Here is a 23,848-nt window from a genome sequence, read left to right as displayed (position 1 = left end):
TTTGCAAAACCACAATGACCTTGAATGACTTTTAAGCAAATAATAGTAGATACAAGTACAATGAAACACAGTTTTGTTCTTTCAATTAGACCATACTGTCATGCAGTGTTTAGAATGCTGTTTTTGTGTGTTTAAGGCAGTCCAGTGAGTCACAATAGAGCTGGTGCTCTATTAGGGGAGCGCAGTAAACAGCTGTTTCAGACACCTCTGATGCCTGTAAGTAAATAAATCTCGAGCACATGTAACATGTTACACTGTGTGTTGTTTTTAACAGCAATAATGCCAAAAAATGGAGCTGAGTTACGTTTTATGCAGAGAAGCTTCAATTTCTGTTACCAAAACAAATTGTTTTGAAAATTGTACCTTTGTAAGATCTGTGTTGTCACATTCAGTGAGGTGTTCCAGCTACAATTATAATTTTTTTTGCTGTAATAACTACTTCATAGATCATATCTGGCACTTATCCATAAAGTGTTGTCTTGTGTAGGGCCATCACTTCCCCAGCCAGCCAGGTTTTCCTCCTGGTTCCTGTGAGCATGGGCAGTTCTCAAATAGCACTGCAGTCCATGAGCCATTTGCTCTTACTCAGGCTCAGCATCACACCTCTTATGGACCTGCTGCTTCTGTGCCCATCAGTTTTGCAGGCACCACCCAGATAAGAGGTAACAACAAAACCTTGTGAATGAGATGTTTTTTACATTAGTAAACCGCAGTCTTCAGGTGATACAAGGGTTATTTTACCTCAAACATTTGATTGCTTAAAGAGCAGGTCATATGGTATTGTAAAGTGTCCTAATATTGTGTTGGAGTCCCCTACAACAGGTTTAAATGCATCTAAGGTCATAATATTCTCAGGATATACATTTAATATTAGAGTCATTTGTCAATGATTTCGAAACGGTTCATTCTGTGTAGGGCTGGGCGATATGGCCTAAGAAAAAAATCGCCGATTTTTTTTTTTTACAAAAAATCCAATTTGTGATTTAAATTGACCCCCCCCCCCCCCCACACTTAAAATCTATCTGCCGACGACAAAGAAATTGTTCAAAACAAGTTTTAACTTCATTTTTGTTTTGATTTTCCCTTCTGGGATTTGATCTGGATTTCCCCCTTAAAGTGCAATCAGAAACAACAAGCCAAAGAGACAAGATGGCAGGCCCTGCCATTGTAAAAAGTGAAAATGTAACTTAACATAACAACGTAACATAACATCATAAAACATAAAATTATGTAACCCTTTTTGAAAAGTTTTCTTTAAACACAAGTTTAACGTCTTGCTATTCAGTAGATAGGAGGTAGTTCTGATAAAGTGCAAACAAAACATTCAACAGCATTAAATATCAGTGACTGTTGGTTGTTTTTTGGCGGGACAAAGATGAATGGTTTGCAGATCCTCAGCACCACTGACAAACATCTGATCTTGTAAAATGTGTGGTAAGAACTGCTGGTCCACAGTATAAACAGCACATGCGATGGCGAATCTTGAAAGTGAAAGTGAAACTAAAAGCGATTGTGCATTCAAAAGCAGTTTCAATGCCAGGCATAATCCCTGATGCCCGCAATTTTATATACAATTACCCAATGATAAAACTGTGAGAGAAAGTATTTAAATATATTTTCCTCCCATCTCGTATTTATTCCCTTTAAGGAGTTCCGTAGTACACGTAATTTTCTTTCTGTGCACGGTATTGGGATGCGGTGGATTGTGGAGGGAAGGGGGGGATCACATGCGCACTGAAGTTATTTAGCAGTAATCAGTTTTTCCACATAGTGGCAACACTGTTCCGGGCCGTTGTTTCACAGTTGAAAACGAAACTAAAGAGACGGACAACAAAATAGCTGAGACTGCAACAACAGACACTCACATTGACAAGCGCTTGTGAGCGAGAGGGTATACGCTAGCGCACGCATGCAAAAATGAAGTAACGTTAGGCCTTTAACATCATGATGGCCAAACCCTATATGGCAAATGCGCAAGGGGGGAGGGCTGAGCTCATTCGGAACTACTGGAGCCCAAAGGGGAGCATGGGCGGAGGTTAAAGAGAAAATCGATTTTCATCCAAACAAGTTGACGTAAACTACACATTCGAGTTAATCGATAAAATCGATTTATCGCCCAGCATAAAAGATGCTCGGGATTGTTGGAGGAACAGTCGAGCGCTGTGTGAGAATTTTTCTGCGCACACATCTGAAGCGCACACACATAGACTGCGCGAATACTAAATTGAGATTTCTTCCACTTTTTTGTGCATGGATGAGTAAATACAGACAAAATTACATCAAAATGCATGTTTTGGCGAATATCCTAGTCAACACAGTCGGTTAGGCATATGTCTTAATGTAAACACTTGAGAAAGAAAATGCATGTGTATCAGTATATTAAATCCGTGCTTTCTTTCTTAAAGTGAAAGCAAACTAATGAATCTAATGCTGTCAAAGAAAAATACAAGTGATCACTGCTCCTGACTAAACAACTTTGTAACATCAAAAATGATTAATCTATATTTAATTTATACAGTGAAGACTATGCAGTTATTATTACATTTCTGTAGCATACCTGAAAATTTCTTTTAGACTGAGCTGAAAAACCTGAAAAGTACTGTTTATTGAACTTGTGTCTTTGTTCTATTGTATTTATTTTCGGCTATTGCTTGTAATTTGGTTATCTGTAGAAAAGATTTTTAGCACTGAGCCCACAGTAGAAGCCAGAATTGTTTTTCCAATTGTTTATTTTCTTTATTATTATATAAGCCTATTTTTTTGTTGTGAATGTCCCAATTGAGGTACAGGATGTGAAAATTTCTGATTTATGTTCATGTTATATGTTTTGGTCACGTTTGTGAGTTAATAAAAATGTAGATGGTCTACTGTACTCCTGTATCGAATCGAATCGAATCATAATCTTATCGTAGAATTTTTTTGAGGTATCGGCAAGTATCCTTCATTGATCATTGAAGCCAATCACAGATGTATCTGTTCAGCGAGTGAACACAATGACCAATCAGCGCTGTTTAAGAATCCGCTCAACAGCGCTCAAATCTTAGCGGGAAATGGACGTTTTTAAAATTGCAGTACCGAATGGTATCGCGGTCAGTACTTTTGACAACACTAGTTCACGGTATGTCATTTCCATGTACAAAACTGTTATTAGGTAAATACAGTTTATACAAAGTAATTAGAACAACGACAAGTCTACATTAATTGACACATTCCTAGGAAATAGTGGGTTCACAACGAATTATCAGAACTATTTCAGTAAGGCAGCAATATTGTGGTTTACCTGGAAACCTAAAGCTGCACTAGGTATACATCATATATTAGCACAAAAAAAATTGATATTTTGAGCACTCAATAGAGAATGTATGCATAATGTATCAGTCGTACTTACAGGTTGTGGTTCGGAGACGCTTGTTGGTCCAAATAAAGATTAGAAGCCGATGAAGATAAAAGGCAAGATTAGAGAACCAGTCCTCAGGTCAGAATGTTTGTATTTCTTGGGCAGGCAGGGATTATGCAAATGTGTTACCCAGTGACGTAGATCGGTAACGGGCAAAAGATTCGAAAAGAGTGATAATTGAGAGATAATATCTTTATTTATCATGCACTTTTTTTTGATCAACAACTTTTCAGACTGTTTACATTTAAGGATAGCTACGTTACAAACTGCAAAAGAGATATTTTTCAAAAACCCATATGACCTGCTCTTTAACTGTCAATTTTTTTCTGTAGAGGAGGTTTATTTGCTTTGCATCATTTCAGTACAACCAGTTTAATCAGTTCATCAAGTATACAGAACATAATATAACAGTATATCTGCCAGCAGCGATACAAGGCCTGTATGGAATTAAAATTCCACATTCTCCAGGCTGCTGAGGAGAGCTTTCAAGCCAAAAACGAGTACACTTTTCTGCTTTTGCATTACTTGGCATGTTAACTGATTAACCTGCTAAGATTAACCTAAGCTAACAGTTAACATAGTTTACAGTTAACCTTATAGCTGAAGAGCCACATTAGAAAGAATGCCAACTAGTTAGCATGTTAACCAATTAGCAAGCGAAGCACACTAGCATAAGATAAGTCAACTAACACAGTCAACTTTGAAGAGGTATTTCTCAGGAACATTAGTATCAAAAACATTTCTATGCAGCTCAGTCCAAAGCAGAAACAAAATGATGGAACATGAATTTCAACTGATCAAAGTATTGCCAAGATAAAACCAGTTGAACAAAGATGAATCTCAAAATTTATATTCAGTCTTTTCTGTGCGTAATGGTCCAAAGTTTAAAAGATAACCATTTGAAAAGTAAATTTTTGAACTGGTCATGGCATAATAGAGTTGGTCCCAGAGACCACAAATTTGGTAAGATTACTATTCATTACCATTACTACAAGAAGAACATGTTCACAATTCAAGCAAAGTCCCTTTCAAGGAAAGTCCATTCACTCGGCCGCCATATTTACAATACCTCCGGGCAGCTCAAACAAGACCAAGTCCTATCTAAATGAATGGGGGAATCCTGAAATCTCAAAAACTGCTCGCTGAACTCGCGATTAAATTACATATTTCAAATCAGCAACAAAATGTGAAATGAACTGCTCCATGAATGTTGTTTCTTATGCTCAAATAGTGTTTAAAAAGCTTATTTTTCAGGCTAGACCCACCATTGCACATGCGTAGTTTCAACGCGCTAATGACTGCGCATGCGCATTGGCTGCTCTAGCCTCCGGTTTCTATGGGAACCGGAGCTTCTAACGGCCGCTGCAGTGACGCAATGACTTTACCAATCAACGATTGGCTCTTTCATTTAGAAGCCAGGACTATTCTGCCGTATTGCGCATTGCAGTTTCTCCCATTCATAAGTATAGGAGTGAACCGTCTTTGTATTTCTATAGTCTTTGATTTCAAGTGTGATTTATCAAAAGATAGAGCACATCACTGAATTCTTCCCCCAGAGTACTCTTAAAGTCCGTTTCAACCAGAAGTTGCTGCCCACTTTAACTATGGTGACATATTTCCAACTGAAACGGAATATTGAATAGAGGGCGTAGTTTTATTTTTGCGCTCCTCCTCTCATCTCTCACTCGCAGCAAACTAATGGTTGGCGGGATGTGGTTAAGCATATTCTGCCCAAGCCGTCAAGCTGACATCAGAGAAGGAATGTAGAGCGGAAGCAAATGGTCAGATTTTAATTAAAGATTAACAAAACAAACTTTTTTTTTTCAGTGGATTAACTTGCACGGATTAAGGCCCAATCCCAATTCTAATTTATACCCCTTCCCCTGAAACAGAGAGTCAAGGGGTAGGGGTGAAAATATTCTCCTAAGAATTGGGACACCACTACTATACCATCATACATCGTCTAGCTCCTACAATAAACACACCTATACTGGTGTGCATTAGAGCCTTACCGTTCTATATTAATGCGCTGCTTACTGAGACACACATATCGGAGATCGCGCAGCTCACACACCCAGGAGCAGTGAAACTTGTCAATGCTGCCCCACGACTTTTATTAACAGTTTAAATACTGAATCGCTACATTATATTTTCCAGCAACGAGAGGATAAAATCACTGTTTTTGAAGTAAACTCATTCATTGTAAAGCGAGACGCACAGACACGCATACACTTTCATCTCTCTCTCTCTCTCTCTCTCTCAGTTCAGTTCAGTTCAGTTCAGTTCAATTCAATTCAATTCAATTCAATTCAATTCAATTCAATTCAATTCAATTCAATTCAATTCAATTCAATAATTCAATTCAATTCAATTCAATATGTGCTTTATTGGCATGACAACTGTTATAATGTATTGCCAAAGCATAGTGTTTACATAGTCTGTACCTCGTCATTTGTCTTCTTAATTTAGTCTTTCACTGCACTCAGAAATTCTGCAGTTGTGTAATCTCTATTTAGGGCCAAATAACATTCAAGTTTACTTTGTTTTTCTGTTTTTATAATTTGGTTGGGCTGAATTTTGTGGATGAATATTTCAGTGTCCTGATGCTGGATGTTGTTAGTCATGTTAGTTTGTGTTTGCAGCTTCAGGGCCATCTGAATCAGGGGACTTTTTTCAGGGTTCACTTCATGGATTTTAAGGGTTTTAAAATGGTAAGAGTTGGGGTCGCTCATTTTTAGGTGTTTCCAAAATTTGATGGCTCGTTCCTCAATGCGCATTAGTAGAGGGTATTGGCCTAATTCTGCCCTGCATGCATTGTTCGGTGTGTTCCTCTGTACTCTGAGGATACACTTACAGAACTCGGCATGCAGGGCTTCAATCGGATTTTTGTCCCATTTTTCAAATTTGTGATTTAGGAGAGGACCCCACACTTCACTGCCATATAATGCAATAGGTTCTATGACTGATTGGAATATTTTGAGCCAGATCCTAATTGGGATTTCAATTTGGATAGATTGATCTCAAAACATCAAAATGGCATAAAAAGCCCTTCTTGCTTTCTTTTTCAGTTCATTCACAGCCAAATTTAGCTTACCTTAGCCTTACATCCCACCCTTGAGTGAAGAATTCTGTTTGTTTATTTCCAGTTTTAATTACGCATTGATTGTTTGAATACATTGTTTTTATAATATTGTATGTTTTACCCCCAATGCCTGATTCTAAAAGTTTAGACAGCAGACTTTCATGTCAAATTGAATCAAAGGCCTTTTGGAAATCTACAAAGCAAGCAAATATTTTGGTTTTGTTTTGGTTAATGTATTTGTCAGGGTGTGTTGGGTGAAGATGTGGTCTGTTGTTCTATAATTTGGTAAGAATCCAATTTTACTTTTGCTGAGGACATTGTGCTCTGTAAGGAAGTGTACAAGTCTTGTGTTGATGATATTGCAGAAGAGCTTCCCTAGATTACTGCTTACACAAATGCCTCTGTAATTGTTTGGGTCTGATTTGTCTCCACTGTTGAATATGGGTGTTATGAGTCCTTGATTCCAGGTTTCAGGGAAATGAACAACACTCAGAACGAAGTTGAAAAGTTTTAGTAGGGCCAATCTTAATTTGTGCTCTGTGTTCTTGAGCATTTTGTGGAGGATGCCATCTGGTCCACTTGCTTTTTTTTGTTTTTTAGGGCCTGGATTTTATAAATCAGTTCATTTTCTGTAATGGAGTAGTCTAATTGGTTTTGATAATTACCAATTGGATGTTCCATATGAATCATTTTTTCATATTTTTGGGTTTGTTCTGGGTCTAAATCAAACCATTTTTCATTTTCATGTGTGGTTTTATGGATTTTCTTTAGGTTAGATAAATTGGCCAAATATTCAAATATATAATTTATGTTCTCTACAGCTAGATTGACACCATCTCGATTGTGAGGATAAATTCTGCCTAGAAAGTTGTCTATAAGCATACTTTTGGATGGCCACATATTTTTCTGTGCTGTTTTGTGCCCAACTGTAATTCTCTCTAATGTTGTACAGCTTACTGTGCTGTGAGTGTATGTTCGTATTTTATTGGTGAGTTGGCCTCCTGGGTCACAATAAAACATTCTCCGTCTTTTTTCTCAACTTCATATTCTCTGTCTTTCTGTGTAGGGGCATCACCATTCCAGAGCATGCCATTCCTGCCTCAAGGTTATGCTGTCCACAGCCATTTCACCACCCAGCCAGGTAAGGAAGCCCCCTTACATTTTTTTTATAACATTCATCACATTGATATTAAGGTGGCATTTTCTAAAACATGTCAGCTTCACTTTACATCTTTTCTGGCCAGAAATATGTCATACATTAGTATTGTGCTATTTTATCTCAACAATATCATTCCTTCTTTCCTCAATTGAACTTCACAGGATTCATCCCTAGTGCTAGTATCTCCCTCCAGAAACAGCTTGAACATGCCAATCAGCAGTCTGGCTTTACTGACTCAGTAAGTACTCACTGAGTCTCATTTGATAAATATTGGGAAGCAAGGTCTAACTTCCATGAGAAAATGTATTGTTTATATTAGGAGTGTGCGATTTAAAAATGTCTCCACGATCTGCTTTTGAAGAAATGTCGTGCTACAGTGCACATTCTATCAGCTGCAGTTTTGGCGCCGCCATATCAATATACTGTACAACGCTACATACTTTCACATCAGTGTTAACTCAGCAGTAGAGTTACTCTCACGGGACACTGCACTTATTCGCAATCACAAAAGTACATTATTTGCATCTGCTTTAAAGCCTTCCTGGTAAAACGTTTCATTCACTAAAAAAACCTGTTGAACAGCGCCTGATCACTGAACTAAGTTATCTTTAGCACTAATATTGTCAAAACACACAAGGTTTATGTATACATTCAGTTGGTTATGTCTAAAATGAAAGTAAACAGCTGAGAGAAAACGGATGCGTGCAAGTCTTAAAGGGACAGTAGCCTATTAAACATGCTGCCGCTTGTCGTTAAAGGGATAGTTCACCCTGAAATTTAATTTGTCATTATTTACTCACTCACATGTTGTCCCAAACCTGTATTAATTTCTTTCTTGTGCTGAACACACAAGAAGATATTTTGAAGAATATGGGTTACCAAACATTTGCTGGTACACATTGACTTTGATAGTAGGAAAAAAAAATAATATGGAAGTCACTGTGGACAAGCAACTGTTTGGTTTCCTTTCATAGGTTCACTTCAATGCTGTGATGACATCATCGCTTTGGGAACACCCTCGGTGTGACTAATGTCTGAAGCCCTTATAGCGCTTAGCACCGCACCCCCACCCCCCCCATATCAGCGTGCCGTGCGCTATTTCATCAGATTTCAATTCCTTCAGGAAGCGAATCATCTGTCGCCCGTTGGAAAGCGTTTTCATCATGTTCTCAGCTATTTCTTCTGGAAAAAAAAGAGCAGTTTACTCCTCTCAGCGGATACGATGAGCCACAGGAAATGCATCAAGCCGTGTGACAGGTTCATTACAGCAGGATACACACGTGACAGGTGCATGCTATGCTTGGGCCATCATCACGCTCAAGCTGCGCTTAGCGGCCCATCCAATTGTCAACACTGTGATAGCCAATGTTCCCTCTAATTTTTTTTTCTTGCTGAGCAAAACTTTTCTCTATTGGGCGGACATTTCGGCCACCTGAGCAAAAACATTCTTTATACCAGACATGTACAGTGTGCGCACAAAAAATTGTGTAACTTTTAACTTTAATGTGCTATTTATATTTGATGTAACTAAATGATGCACATTTTAGGTTATCTGAGAAAACATTTTTACAGTACAATACACTGCCGTTCAAAAGTTTGGGATCAGTAAATTTTTTAAAGAGGTTTCTTAGGCTCATCAAGGCTGTATCTATTTGATAAAAAAAAATACTGAATATTATTTCACAATATAATATTGTGAAATATTATTGTAATTTAAAATAAAAGTTTTCTATTTTAATATACTTTAAAATATAATTTATTCCTGTGAAGAAAAGCTGACTTTTCAGTGTCACATGATCCTTCAGAAATCATTCTAATATGCTAATTTATAATCAGTGTTGGAAAAAGTTGTGCTGCTTAATATTTTTTGGGACCTGTGATATTTTTCAGGATTCTTTGAGAAATAAAAAGTTAAAAATAACACTGTTTATTCAAAATAGAATACACTACTACTATTCAAAAGTTTGGGGTCAGTAAATTTTTTCTTTCTTATTTTTTTTATTTAATACTTTTATTCAGCAAGGATGTGTTAAATGGATAAAAAGTGATAAAGATTTATATTGTTAGAAAATATTAATATTTTTAATTAATACTGTTATTATCAAAGAAAAAAGGTTCCAAAAAATATTAAGCAGCACAACAGTTTCAACACTGATAATAAATCAGAATATTACAATGATTTCGGAAGGATCATTTGACACTGAAGAGTGGAGTAATGATGCTGAAAATTCAGCTTTGCTTTACAGGAATACACTATATTTTAAAATATATTAAAATACAAAACTAATATTAGAAATTGCAATAGCCTAAGAGTTCACAATATTACTGTTTTTTTTTTCTGTATTTTGATCAAATAAATACAGCCTTGATGAGCATAAGTGACTCCATTAAAAAACAAGGTCAATTATTTATTAGGTTTATAATATAGGCCTAACATAATATAATATCAAAACAACTGAAGCATTTAAACTGATAGAGGAGAATATAAAACAAACTGAAGTATTTAAACTGAGATCTGTAAGTTAAATAAAAAAATGAAAAAAAAATTTGAATTCTTATATAGCTATCTGAACATCCCTATGAAGTACAGTTTGCACAATACACCTGTGTGTGACTGTAAATGTCTCAGAGTTTTGTTACCGTTCTGTGCCCATCGTCCGCTATTTTCAGCACTTAATCACTTAATTCACAAGAAGCCACTCTTCTTTAATACATGAGGACGTTTTATTTCACATGTCACTGCGTTTGCGTTGGCTCTCGATTTGAGCTATTTCGTCCGCAACCATTGAAGTATCCGGTTTCTACAACGACTCATTTGGCGCACATTATTCTCTTTCTATGAAACCTGTAAACTGCATTAACCGGTTCTAACTCTATAGCGGCAGCAGCTCTATAGCGGTTTACCCGAGCATTGCAATTATTTTGTTTTTACTAGAATCCAATCAAATGGCTTTCCCAACTCATTTTTGCGTGTGTGCGGCACATTATTTATCTGCGCGGCCGCACGCGCTTGCAACTTAGCACGCATTTGCAACTTAGGACGGAACATTGATGATAGCCTGCGGCTGAAAGTATTGCACTCAAGGCTCGCGGCCTTTTCGAAAAGGCCTAACTCCCGCCAATCCGTTTCTGCAGTTGCCAAGGCGCCGCATGAAACGATCGCTTGGGGTGACACATGCGAGTCAGAGCCCATGGAGAACGCTGGAGCCTGTAATGCGGTTTCCTTCAGTTGTAAACCGTATGACGATGTGTTGTCCAACGCGGCCTCTGATTCAGAGGATTTAATGCATGATAGTTTTACAGCCACCGTGCAGGTTTCTCTTTGTGAGGTTTGGTTAGCAGTGACTGAAACGCAGCTTTACACACAGCTGCCAGTCTGCATGAAGAGGATCTTGAGACTCCAGTAGCTTCAAACACCTGTTTGCTGCTCAACAGCGGCTTATTTACAGCTGGTATTACAATACAGTTCATTTGTTTGACACAAACTTTCCTTAATAAATCTTTATCTGATCAAGATCTTCTGTGCTCTAAGTCACTCACAAATCTTTTGACAGTTCAATAATTTCTATTTGCTTTTCGTGAAATATTGTTTGTTTTGATGCCTTTTGCAAGACATTGCATTTGTTTCATACTTTTCATCTTCAGAAAGATCTTTCTTCCTCACCATATTTCATGAGAACTGTGACTTGCTTAATAATGTGGAACAACCTCTTTAAGTAGGGTTTCCATTTACCTAAGAAGAACTGGCAAACTATTGAACAAACCTGTCTTGAGATTGATACCAGTTAACTAAAAAAATTTGAAAAACAACACAAACAAAAATCTGACTCTTTATTGTACCAAAATCTTGGAAGAGTGGAACAGATTCTTCCCACGACGGTACGTCCAGGGCAGGCCGCGGTGTTATGCCAAGAAATCGTTTCACTCCTAGAGAAAGGGGCTATAGAAGAATTGCCCCCCACTCAGATGGAGTCGGGTTTTTACAGCCGGTATTTTGCTGTGCCCAAAAAAGATGGTGGTTTATGTCCGATTTTAGACTTGCGTTGTTTGAATCTTGCGTGAGCAAGTTCAAGATGCTAACAGTAAAGTCCATTTTGTCTCAGATCCAACCCCGAGATTGGTTTGTGACCATCGATCTAAAGGATGCATACTTTCACATCCTCAGGTTCACTTTCGAGGGCAAAGCTTACCAGTATTGTGTTCTTCCATCTGGACTGGCTCTGGCTCTTTGAACGTTTACAAAATGTATGGACGCAGCTCTGACCCCATTATGGCTCCAGGTCCGATTTTGAACTACCTGGACGATTGGCTAATATTAGCTCAATTCCAGGATCAGGCACTGATACATCGAGACTTAGTGCTCGATCAGACTATCGAGTGTTATGGCGGCAGCGTCCCCTGTAGTTCAGCTGGGCCTGCTCCACATGCTACCGTTTCAGTGGTGGACCAAGAGCCAGAACATTTCACCTCATTGTCATCCACTTCGCAGAATTATGGTGACACACAGAGGTTTTCATGCTCTAAAGCCGTGGAAGAGACCCCAGTTCCTTCAGAAAGGAGTCCAGCTGGGGGCGTGTTTTCGTCGCAAAACTATCACGACGGACGCGTCCCTGACGGGCTGGGGGGCGGTCCGTCAAGGACGCCCAGTCCGTGGAGTTTGCACAGAGGAACATCGGAGCTGACACATAAATCGTTTGGAGCTACTGGCAGTCGTCCTGGCTCTCAGACAGTTCTTACCGCAGTTGAAGGGCTGTCATGTGTTAGTCAGGATGGACAACATGAGGAGTGTTCTTCTTTGGGCTCAAACCAAATTCCTGTCGATCAGAGCAGTCCATGTCCCAGGTCACCTGAACTCAGAAGCGGACTTGCTCTCGAGACAGAAGCTGGAGGACGGGGAATGGAGACTACACCCTCAAGTGGTGAATCACGTATGGCAGAGGTTCGGCCAAGTGGAAGTGGATCTGTTTGTTTCGAGCTCGACTACGCAGCTCGGGGCACGATTTGGCGTTACTCTCAAAGTGTATGTAGCTGCCATATCTGCAGGACATGCACTCGTAGGAGGTGTTTCAGTGGGTCGTCGTCCTTTGGTCTCCCATTTTATGCAAGGTTTTTTGACGGCTTAGGCCTTTCCGCCTGACACGAGTTCCTTCTTGGGATCCATCGATCGTTTTGGAGGGTCTGTCGGGCCTTCCTTTTGAGCTGTTGGAGTCTGTGTCAGAGAAATTGTTTACCCACAAGATGGTTCTCTTGGTGGCTTTATTCTCCCTTAAGAGAGTAGGGGATTTGCAGGCTCTATTCATCAGCCCTTCGTGTATGGACTTTGCCTCAGGGTTGGTAAAGGTTTTATTGCGACCCAGGCCTGATTATGTTCCTAAGGTCGCTTCGAATCCATTTCGCTTTCAGCAAGTAGTCTTAGAGGGTTTCTCCCATGCTGATGCGGGGTCAGGTAGCATGGGTCTCTGCCCAGTGAGGGCACTAAGGATCTATGCTCACTCAACGAGAGCAGTGGCTTCTTCTCAGGCCTTTCTGAAAGGGTCGTCGATGGAAGATGTTTGTGCTGCGGCTGGATGGTCCTCTCCTAGCAACTTCAAGTTCTACAGTCTAGACGTGAGGATGGCTCCTGGATCCCGGGTCTTATCCACTTGAGCAGACGCTTTCCTTGGTCTCCAGCTATCTAAGGTACGTCAGGCGTTATGGTATAGCGTTCCCAAAGCGATGACGTCATCGCAGCATTGAAGTGAACCTATAAAAGGGAACATTAGGGTTACGTATGTAACCCTAGTTCTCTGAATAGGGAATGAGATGCTGCGATGCGGGCGGTTCCGTACCTTGATAGCGCTTCCTTCGTCATATATGGAAATCTGATGAAATAGCGCACGGCACGCTGATATAGCATAAGTTACGTACGCATGGGGGGCGGTGCTAAGCGCTATTTGGCCAATAAATCGGCGTGATGGTATAAGAGCTTCAGACATTCGTCACACCGAGGGTGTTCCCAAAGCGATGACATCATTGCAGCATGTCGTTCCCTATTCAGGGAACTAGGGTTACATACGTAACTGAGATGTTTTCCACCTTCTTCAAAATAACATTTATTTTCAGCAGAAAAAAACTCATTCAGGTTTAAAACAACTTTTGAGTGAGTAAATGATGGTATAAAAATAAAACACTTTTTTATTTTGGGGGGAATTATTCCTTTAATGTTAATAAAACGCCAAAACACAAAGAGAAAAATCACTACTCACTACTCTTGACTGAAAAAATTGAATATAGTTGCTTTAATAGAAATCAATATATATAGTTTTATTTTTATATTTGTTCATTCAATTTCTTGAATGCTCCTGCTAAATACACCTATTTTACCTGAAAATAAAACAATTTGTTTTATTTGTATATTATGTGTATTTGTAATGTGTACCTTTCTTCTCGTTTTTTAATAACAGATAAAATAATGACAAAGATTTTTTTATCTTCGCCCACTTTGGTCTAAATATCCACCATTCTTTTGTTATATTTTGTTACTTTGAAAGGCTTTGTCTTTATAATAGGGAAGTTAGTTTGTCTGTAATGCTCAGAAAACTTGCAAAATAGAAAAACAAGCATGACAAAGAATCGTGATTTAAAATCGTGAATCGTGATATGAAATTTTTGCCATATCGCCCACCCGTAGTTTATATGTGTGTACTGCAGATGGTTGTGGATGGTACTTATTTGTGTGTATTGTCATTAATAGGCTGCTCTTAGACCCATCCATCCACAGGCTTTACATGTGAGTGCAACCGGTCTGATGCCCACTCCATCCATGGCTGTCCAGATCTCTGCTGCCAAGGTGAGCTCACTAATCTACATTGAACCTTTCTAAATGTCCATCATTGGATACCCAGGTGAAAAAAAAGTGCAGTAAAATACACTTTATTTCAGTACACTTCCATAATGTACTTAAAGTGCTCTATTTTCATGCACTAGTCTTGTTCTTAATATACTAAAAATATTCTTTAGCACTTAAGATTACTTTCTTAAAAACATCCAAGTGTACTCAACTGCTATTTTTGGACACCATGAATATGAACTAAAATGAGCTTTTAACATACTTTCTCTGTAAAATAAAATGTATTGTTACAACTTGTATTTCAATTGAAACCATCTTTCATACACTTTTAAATATACTCATCATACATAGCAAATACACTTATTTAAAATATAAGATTAATATATAAAGAATATATACAAAATGTATTTATAATGTATTTCCCACATATTTTTATAGATTAAATAATTCATTTCAAATGTATTGTAATTTCGCAAAGACCCGCCCTCCTAAGCTACTGTTGCTATGCCCGACAAACAATGCCGCTCTCACACTATACATCATGTTCTCATGTAGTGAAAATTGAGATTGAGATCTAAAGAAATTCAAACAATAAATATCGTTTTGTCTCTCTTTAATGTGCTGTGACAGATCGCTGTATCGCCTCAGTTCAAACACGAGAACCGAACATCTTTTCATATTTACTTAAAGCAATGAAATAAACATGAATAAACATCAGAAAGTATTTTATTTCAACTGCGGAACACACCATTTTAAAGTCCCCCTGTAGTGAAAATCAAGTTTTTTATGTTGTTTATTTGTCTATGTGGTGTTTTTAATATGCTTTTAGACAAACCATTTGCCAATCCATTAATCAACACCATTGCTGAGTATTTTCTCCTTAAAACTGTAGTTTCCCAAAGGCTGACCCAGAAATGACCGGCCGTAGCTGTCGGGCAAGATGGCGGATAGCAGTGGCGGCATATAATAATATCCGCGTTCTGATTGGTCAGATCGCCTGTCAGTCAAGCTCTTTGCGAACGGGCAATTATGTTAACATTCCCTTTATATGATATGCTTAACTACGTTTATGGTGTCTTTAAAAAGTACACTCAGGTACACTATTACTGTCATTAGTAGCACTTTTTTCCACATTAAAGATATAGCACTTCAAGTACTTTATGCTAAAAATATACTTACCAGGGCTCCAGACTGCGACTAAAACGGTCGCAAATATATGAATTTGCGAGTGAAGTTTTTGCTGAGGTCGCCACTGGCAACTGTATATATTTACATGTTATGACTTAAAAAAATGTTCCTGATTGTTTTGTGATCACATCTTTTATGTTATGTTCACGTATTAAACGTCTTTCGGATGAGACGTTAAACAGAGGTCCTGACTCTCTGTGGTCATTAAAAAATCCCATGGCACTTCTCGTTAAGAGTAGGGGTGTAACCCCGGTGTCCTGGCCAGATTCCCTCCACTGGCCTTTATCAGTCATGGCCTCCTAATAATCTCCATCCACTTGATTGGCTCTATGACTCTCTCGCTCCTCTCCACCTGTAGCTGGTGTGTGGTGAGCGCACTGGTGCCGTTGTCCTGTGGCTGCCATCGCACACTGGTGGTGGTTGAGGAGAGACCCCCCGACATGATTGTAAAGCGCTTTGGGTGTACAGCAATACACAATAAAGCGCTATATAAATGCATTCATTCATTCATTCATTCATTCATTAAACTGAGACGATGCGCATCAAAGTTTTAATGGAAAAAAAAAGTTTCAAACAGTCCTCATCTCTGCCGAAATGCCTGCTAAACGCAGCTCAGTTGTGCAGCATGAGAGAGATCAAAATGACGTAGACGTGCAAAGTGAAAGTGCAGAAAAGCAGTGTCTATTTCATGCACAACTTGAACAGACTTCAACAGGTAAAGCTGTCAGCTGTGAGGATATTGGCAATATCGTTAACAATTCTCGTTTATAATCATTACTAATATGGCTTCTTGTTATCAAGATCTTAGTCTATATGCTGTGTTCTGTTAAAGGGGTCATCGGATGACCATTTTCCACAAATTGATATGATTTTTTTAGGGTTATGGTCTTAGGGTAAGTCTACAACATACTTTGGTTAAAATTTCTCAATGGTAGTGTAAAAAACACCCTTTTTACCCTGTCAAAATCAGCTCTGTTTTCAGCAAGCTATTTTAAGTCTATGTTGCTTTAAATGCTAATGTTAACATTAAAGGGGTCATATGACATTGCTAAAAAGAACATTATTTTGTGTATTTGGTGTAATGCAATGCGTTTATGTGGTTTAAGGTTCAGAAAACACATTATTTTCCACATACTGTACATTATTGTTGCTCCTCTATGCTCCGCCTTTCTGAAACGCGTCGATTTTTACAAGGCTCATCGTTCTGAGAAGCGAGACGTGCTTTGATTGGCCAGCTATCCAGTGCGTTGTGACTGGCCGAATACCTCAAGCGTGAGACGAAAATGTTACGCCCCTTACCGTATTGTGATGCCGTGTCCTGGCGCGATGACACACAATCAATAAAACCCATTATAAACGAAGCATTAGTTGCGTACAGTGGGGACATAATTACTGATTATAATGACTTATACTGTCTTTTTACGCGTCGCGTTGAATCATGTCTGCATTTGTGATCGGAGAAACGGGCAAACAACAAGCACTACTCTACACTGCTCAAAACTCGTGTTTGAACCGTCAGTGGCGAATTCTTTAAATAAGAAAACGTACTTGCAGGTTGTGAGTCAGAAGTGCCCCACTTTATAGAAACAGCCTTTGTGCAAGCCAGCATTGTAGGCTATTCTTCCAGGTTCAGGAAATAGTCCTCCGTAAAATGCACTGCACACACTGTAATATTTGGGTTGAACTGTTCTGGAACAGTGTCTTAACCACTGATTTCTAGTTGTGTCCTCATTTGGATGGTGTTTTGAAAATCTTCCCACACCATGACGTAGACATGTGGAGGCGTGTTTGAATGAGCCGTTTTAGGAGGGCGTGTATGGAAGCAGAATAATGACAATAGTTTTTGAAACAAAGCATGCTGAATTCCACAAATCGTAAATGTATTTCCAGGGCTTGCATTTTTAGGTCCTGAAATTTAACACAGTTGTTTAAGCTGTGAATATTTCAATTCAAAATATTTCACACACATTTTCATAATTAAAAATTCAACAATTCTTATTCACCTTCCAGAATTAATTTCCAAAATATTCAATCTGTTTACAAATACAATGTATAATATTCGACAGGCAAATTTCGGTCACTTTATTTCACTTTCCAAATTCGCTGCCACAAATTCAGTGGTTAAAATTCGGCAGAAAATTCAGCGTTGCACATCTGGGAACCGCAGGAATAGCAGTAGAGCACCGATGCATGATCTCCAGCTGATGTCAGCCGCTCACCAGCAGGTGGCGCAAGCGGCTGTTGATGAAGGCCATATGTGGATCAAGTCATTCATTTACAAAAACTGATTTGCAGAAATGGAGCAAGTGCTAAGTAGAAGTTTTGATTATCGGGGCCAGTATAAACATGTGGAAACGCTGATTGTGTGTATGTTTAATTCAACATCTTCGCTGTTTCCCGTAGCCTACATGCAAGCAGCTTTCTCTACTACAAATGAGATTATAATGCTCTTTTACCCAATGCTGAAGTACAGAACTAACATTACATCTGAGGAAGACACATATTGCTTTCGGTTGTTTAGTTTCTGTAACTCTGTATCATGGCTTGTCAAGTCAAGTCACCTTTATTTATATAGCGTTTTACAATACAGATTGTGTCAAAGCACTTAACATTATCAAATTGGAGGATAGAGTGTCAGTAATGTATAATGATAAGATTAAACACTCAATTTTCAATTTTCAGTTAAAGGCATTTCATTATTGAATTCAGAGATGTCATTGTCTAGCTCAGTTTAGTTTAAATAGTATCTGTGCAATCAAATCGGCGATAATCGCTAGAAATTAAGTGTCCCCAACTGAGCAAGCCAGAGGCGACAGCGGCAAGGAACCAAAACTCCCTCTGTGACAGAATGGAGAAAAAAAAAAACCTTGGGAGAAACCAGGCCCAGTCGGGGGGCCAGTTCTCCTCTGACCAGAGGAGGCTTGTGTGACGCTGTGCTGTAATACTGGGGTTCCCCACATACGTCACACTCCAGGATTCCCCAACGACGCGTAACGCGCCTCAGTGAACTAATACAGTGATATAAGACCTCAGATCTCAGAATACACTTTATTGATGATTATGCGAACTATATCGACAGTTAAGCAGATGTAGAATATGAACGAACGGGCAAGGTTTCATGCTGTTTCCCTCAGAAATCGGTTAAAGAAAACACATTTCGCGGCTCAGTAGTACACTAACACAATAACAGCTATTAGACTTGTTTGAGATGCGCCTCGCCTGAAATGTAGGTGGCTGCAGTGAGGGGAGGAGTGAAATAAGCGCAGTCAAGACGGACAGTTCTGCCCTCTCGAAGTAGAACAGATACCAACGAGATCAAAGGCGGATATCGCGTAATTCTCACTCATGTGCTGTGCTGCTAATAAATGTGACATAATTTCAGTTCTGTTGCTTTTATATAAATATGATGAACAAGACAAAGTGCTTGCTATTTAATACGAAAGGCATATTTATCATCCATTTCTACTTTAATATAAACATGTATTTTAGATTTTTATAGAAATATGACACCAATCACATATCTCACACAGAGATCGCACAGTCATAGTGTTTGGGAATATTCAAGCATAATTTAAATACACAATCACATGAAATCAGATTGGCATCAAGAAATCAGGCATGCATCTCGCGGTGATCAGTTCTGCGCAGATTTTGCTCATCTCCAACAAGCCTATTTAAAAGACCAAACTTAGATGATGATGCAAACAGATGAGGGTAATTTAATAAAGTTAAGGAATGCGCACGTTAAACATTTCCCATAAAGAAAACACTTAATGTGGTTTGTTGCCTCAGTGATAATAAATGATTAACTTCAGCATCTAATTAATAAAATATATTACTGTATATTATGTACATTTAAGCAGATGAGCTCAGAATATGAGCCCACAACCAACAAGTTTCACCAAACCATTTTTTCTCCCATAGAAAACCAAGCGCTATAGTTTTAGGTTTGATATTCGCCTAAGCTGCTTTAGGGACCGTCTGCAAATTTACCTCCATAGTACAAAACGAAGTAATAATTTATTAAATTATTTAAATTTAATTATTAAATTCCAATAATTTATTCAAATTAATGTTTACAGTAAATGAATAATTTACTCAAACTGACTAAATATATTTTGCCAATAACTCGCCTTAGACAATAATTTCCCTAAGTATGTACACTACACAAATATTTTTAAGAAACAAAAATTACAGTAATTCACCAAAATGTTACTAGTGACCAGACTGACTGATTACAGTTGAAATGTTGCCAACATCTTACTCACTGTACATACAGTATATAATTATTCTTAAGAAATTACTGTAATTCACCTTTTTCTTTCTTTTTTTTTTAAATGAAGACAAAAACGTTCATTTTCTGGTTGTCATACACTCATTAAGTTACAATTTTCATATGCTCAAGCAGAACGTTAATGTTATCTTGTGCTTTAGCAAGGTATCTCTGGCTAAAACTAGCTAATGTAAACCCTCCTTCAAGTTACCCACCGTATTTATTTTTAAATATTTTATAAATCCCTCCATTGAATATTTAATTCCCATTTGGTGGCCTTTTGTGTCCAAAATTGTGCAAAAACATCGTGGGACATGGTTTTCACACTGTAGCTGTCATTGTAAGCAGTGAGCAACTCCGTTTGTTTGTCTGAGGTAGCAACAGTAACTAAGGGGGGCGGGGCTTACCGATAGGTCAATTGTGAATTGTACATACAGTAATGCCGAGTTCACACTGCACGATTTTAGCCCGATTTTTCACTCGCCGACAGGTTTTGATAAATCGCCGACAAATGCCCGACATTGGAGGCAAATCGGAGCTCGTTCACGCGAGTGACAATCGCGCAGTGTGAATTATCAAAGACGCGATCTGAGATAATCGCCGACACGTCGCCGATGCCCCCGAGATATATTTGGCATGCTAAATATCTGGAGCTGTCGGCGATTCACAATCACGCTGTGTGCAATGATTTCTGACTGAAAACTACATCACGATGACCTTCAGCCAATGAGAGACAAAGATACAGGGCAGAGGGAAGCTCGGTGAGGAGTTATAGACCATATCAGTATTTTAATATGTACAATTATATCATACAGAAACAAGCACAAACGCTTGACCAGCCGCAACATCAGCATTACAGTTACTGCAAAATTATTGTTTACCACTCTTTGCAGAACACAATGCCTGTTCCCTGCATCTCCCTCCTGTTTTGTTGTGAAACGTGGTTTGCGGATCAGACAGAGTTGTCGGCGATTCTTCCTATTGTGAAATCGTGCAATGTGAAAGCCCCTGTCGCCGATCCATCGTGCAATGTGAACACAGCAGCGACTGAATGCTACCCCAGATAGTCACGCAGTGTGAAAACAACAGCGATCCGACAAGTTTGAAAATCGTGCAGTGTGAACTCGGCATAAGGGAGATACTGGCTAAATTTCACAACTTACTACAACCTGTGGAACATGAAAAACCCTTTTGGTGAATTACTGTAGTTTAAAAAAAAAATATTTGTGTACTGTACATACCGTAAGGGGAGATATTGGCCAAATCTAATCTGTAGTAAGTCAGTTTTGTATCTAGCAATGTACTACAACCGTTGGAACATGAAAAAAACCCTTTCCAGGAATCTTTTATAAGTAAATAATTGTGTACTGTACATATATATAAAGGGAGGTATTGTCAAAATCTAATCTGTAGTAAATCATATGAGCAATACAAGCTTTACAATTTGACAGTGTGTTATTTTAAATGTTAAAAGTAATTTTAATTTAAATACATTGGACGGTTTAACCCAGTCGGTGGAATTGTCAGACGGCCCCTTGGGTGCGATAGCGCGTCAATGCTTTCTCCGGTTTACATTTGCAGCAACAATACACCTAGGCGGTTTTGAACTCATTTTTTATGTCGATATAAAGTGGTTGCTTAACTGTTAAAACTAATCGTGGTATTGATATCTTTGTAGGACTGTCGACTCTATAGATCAGTGGTTAGGGAAAGCAACGTAATTTAATCTGTGCGACCTCAAAATATATTTGGGAGCATTTGTGCGAGTGCATATAATTGTTGTAGTGCGACCTGTTTTAATTTCTCTAAAAACGTTACATAACTTCATCTTTACGTTTTTTAATTTAATGCATATTTTAGATTGGTTAATATTAGCTGTCAATCACTCAGTCACTGCTTTCCGCTGTCAGGTGACAGGGAGCTAACTACCGCGGGAAATGCAATGGGCTGAAGAAGAGAAAAAATAAAAGGAAACACTGACAGATTTCTTTTGTAAACCACCTAAAGTTACAAATAATGGTGCTGGTGATAGCGATCATGTGGTGAATGTTGATCCACCAGCCGAAAAGAAGGCGTAACTTACAGTTTTCGGAGAGAATGGTTGAAAGACTTTTAGTGGCTCCGCTATGAAAATGCACTGTGCTCTATGCACTGCATTCACTTTAAAGCCTGTGGGACGGAGTTTGCAGGTAACACTAACAGCATTCGCCACCGAATCTACACATTTTAAGCTCGAGAGCTTGGTTAAATACAGAGAGAGTGCCAAACACAAGAAATGCAGGGATAAGTGTGTGGCCAAATGTTCAGGATCATCAAGTTCAATCATTAAGGCCTTTAATTGTCAGGATGCTCACGTAAGGGGCTGCCATAATATCGTAATTGTTGTTTTAACGATGTGCGATTTGACATTATCGAGTATATTGCAAAAACCAAACACCTACAGAGAGTGCACGCATACATGACGTGATGAAGTCTAGTAGGTTAGACTAGTGCGCGTGCGCATTTACAGTGCGTTTTCACTGCATGATTCAGTCTATTAATTTCATATAGTTAATATCACACGAACAGTGCCGTTTTTTTCCTCCAAAAATCAGCAGTTCAATAAACAAGAAGTTAATATTAAGAGACTTACGTTTTAGACACCATATTTCCTGTTTTTGGTCCATTTCGACAACAAAAATGATTCCAAACAAAGCCACAGCACTGTTTCTCGTCTCTGAGCAACATGATGGTGTTTCGTTTCGTTCTAAATCTTTGTATTTATCCTCCAAGACAGCGATCATCTTTGCTTTAATGTTTTTTGTTAACTCGCTGCCTTCTGGTGAAGGGTCCAGGAGATTGTTGGTCAGCAGTCTCAGCACAGGCCTAACCGATGACGCAGTAACAACCTTCTCGTTCGATAAAACATCGGTAAATTCTGCAACTAGTTTAAGTGCTGCGTTTATCGACTTGATCACTGCAATGTCCTGCCATGTCAGGTTCAGGTGTTGATGCTGGATGTCATCCAGTGCTCTTTTAATTGCGTTCGCTTGCTCTAATACTCTCTCAATCATTTTTTGTTTGCGTCCCCATTGTGTGGGACAATCCTGTTGGCATAGTGAAGGAACAAGAGAATACAAAATTATTATATATATTGTTCTTGGATGTTATTTCGGTAAATTTTCCTGACAGACAACCAACGCTTGTTAATCTTTAACCATTAACTGACAAAATCAGAATGTTAAATTACGTTGGATAAGTGTGAATGTGACCCCTTTAAAAATAACACAATTGTTTTCTACATTTTTTCAGTGGTTTGATTTTACATTAATTATCATAAAAGGAATAATAGTTCTGCTAATATTCGGCTAATAATTGACATATTAACAAAACCAAAGAAAAAAATGTGGGAGAGCTTCGTTTAATTTTTGTGACCATAAAAATTATGGATCATTTAAATGTTTTCGTATCAACAATTTAAAATGAGGACAAAATCCGTGATGATGCCGGAGCCTCTAGCACACACATCATATCATATATAGCTTTGAGAAACTGACATCGCAGCCTGTGAATAATAGTTTATCAAACAAATGTAACTGAAATGTAAATGAAACATTTGAATCCCCACCGAAATTCTCACTAAATAAATTCCTTAATTATTTCAACTCACCAGTATCAAACTGTGCATTGGTAGGTTTAAGGCCTCTTGCTCTTCACAAAGTTTCTTCTTTCTCGACCAGCTGTGGGCGAATGCAGACACCAAATTTCGGCACAACCCCATGGCCCTGGATGACCTCTCCTTCGTGGCTGACATTGAGTTTAAGATTTGACAAGAGAGTTAAGATTGTGGCCGAAACAATTCAGCCATGGCCATTCTAATTTCATAACAGCAGCCACGATTTTGGCCCCGTTATCTGTCGTGATGCATGCAAGATTTTTTT

General features: G+C 38.6%; 1 protein-coding gene across 4 annotated transcripts in view; it reads left to right on the top strand.

The window, feature by feature from the left end:
* The window catches only part of LOC131543331 (G protein pathway suppressor 2-like), a 66,539-nt gene that overhangs the window by 21,676 nt on the left and 21,015 nt on the right, over nucleotides 1–23,848 (top strand). For 3 of the 4 annotated variants that reach the window (XM_058780568.1, XM_058780567.1, XM_058780566.1), the window contains exons 6-10: nucleotides 137–216; nucleotides 488–662; nucleotides 7,546–7,620; nucleotides 7,800–7,876; nucleotides 14,372–14,467. In XM_058780568.1, coding sequence (XP_058636551.1) covers nucleotides 137–216; nucleotides 488–662; nucleotides 7,546–7,620; nucleotides 7,800–7,876; nucleotides 14,372–14,467 — 503 coding nt within the window. Of the gene's footprint in view, nucleotides 1–136; nucleotides 217–487; nucleotides 663–7,545; nucleotides 7,621–7,799; nucleotides 7,877–13,158; nucleotides 13,318–14,371; nucleotides 14,468–23,848 lie in introns of all 4 variants that reach the window. The other variant, XR_009271883.1, reaches the window with a different exon arrangement.

Source organism: Onychostoma macrolepis, chromosome 07 (genome assembly GCF_012432095.1).
Source record: "Onychostoma macrolepis isolate SWU-2019 chromosome 07, ASM1243209v1, whole genome shotgun sequence".
In the NCBI taxonomy this organism is placed as follows: Eukaryota; Metazoa; Chordata; class Actinopteri; order Cypriniformes; family Cyprinidae; genus Onychostoma; species Onychostoma macrolepis.
This window is presented reverse-complemented; position numbering and strand designations above follow the sequence as displayed.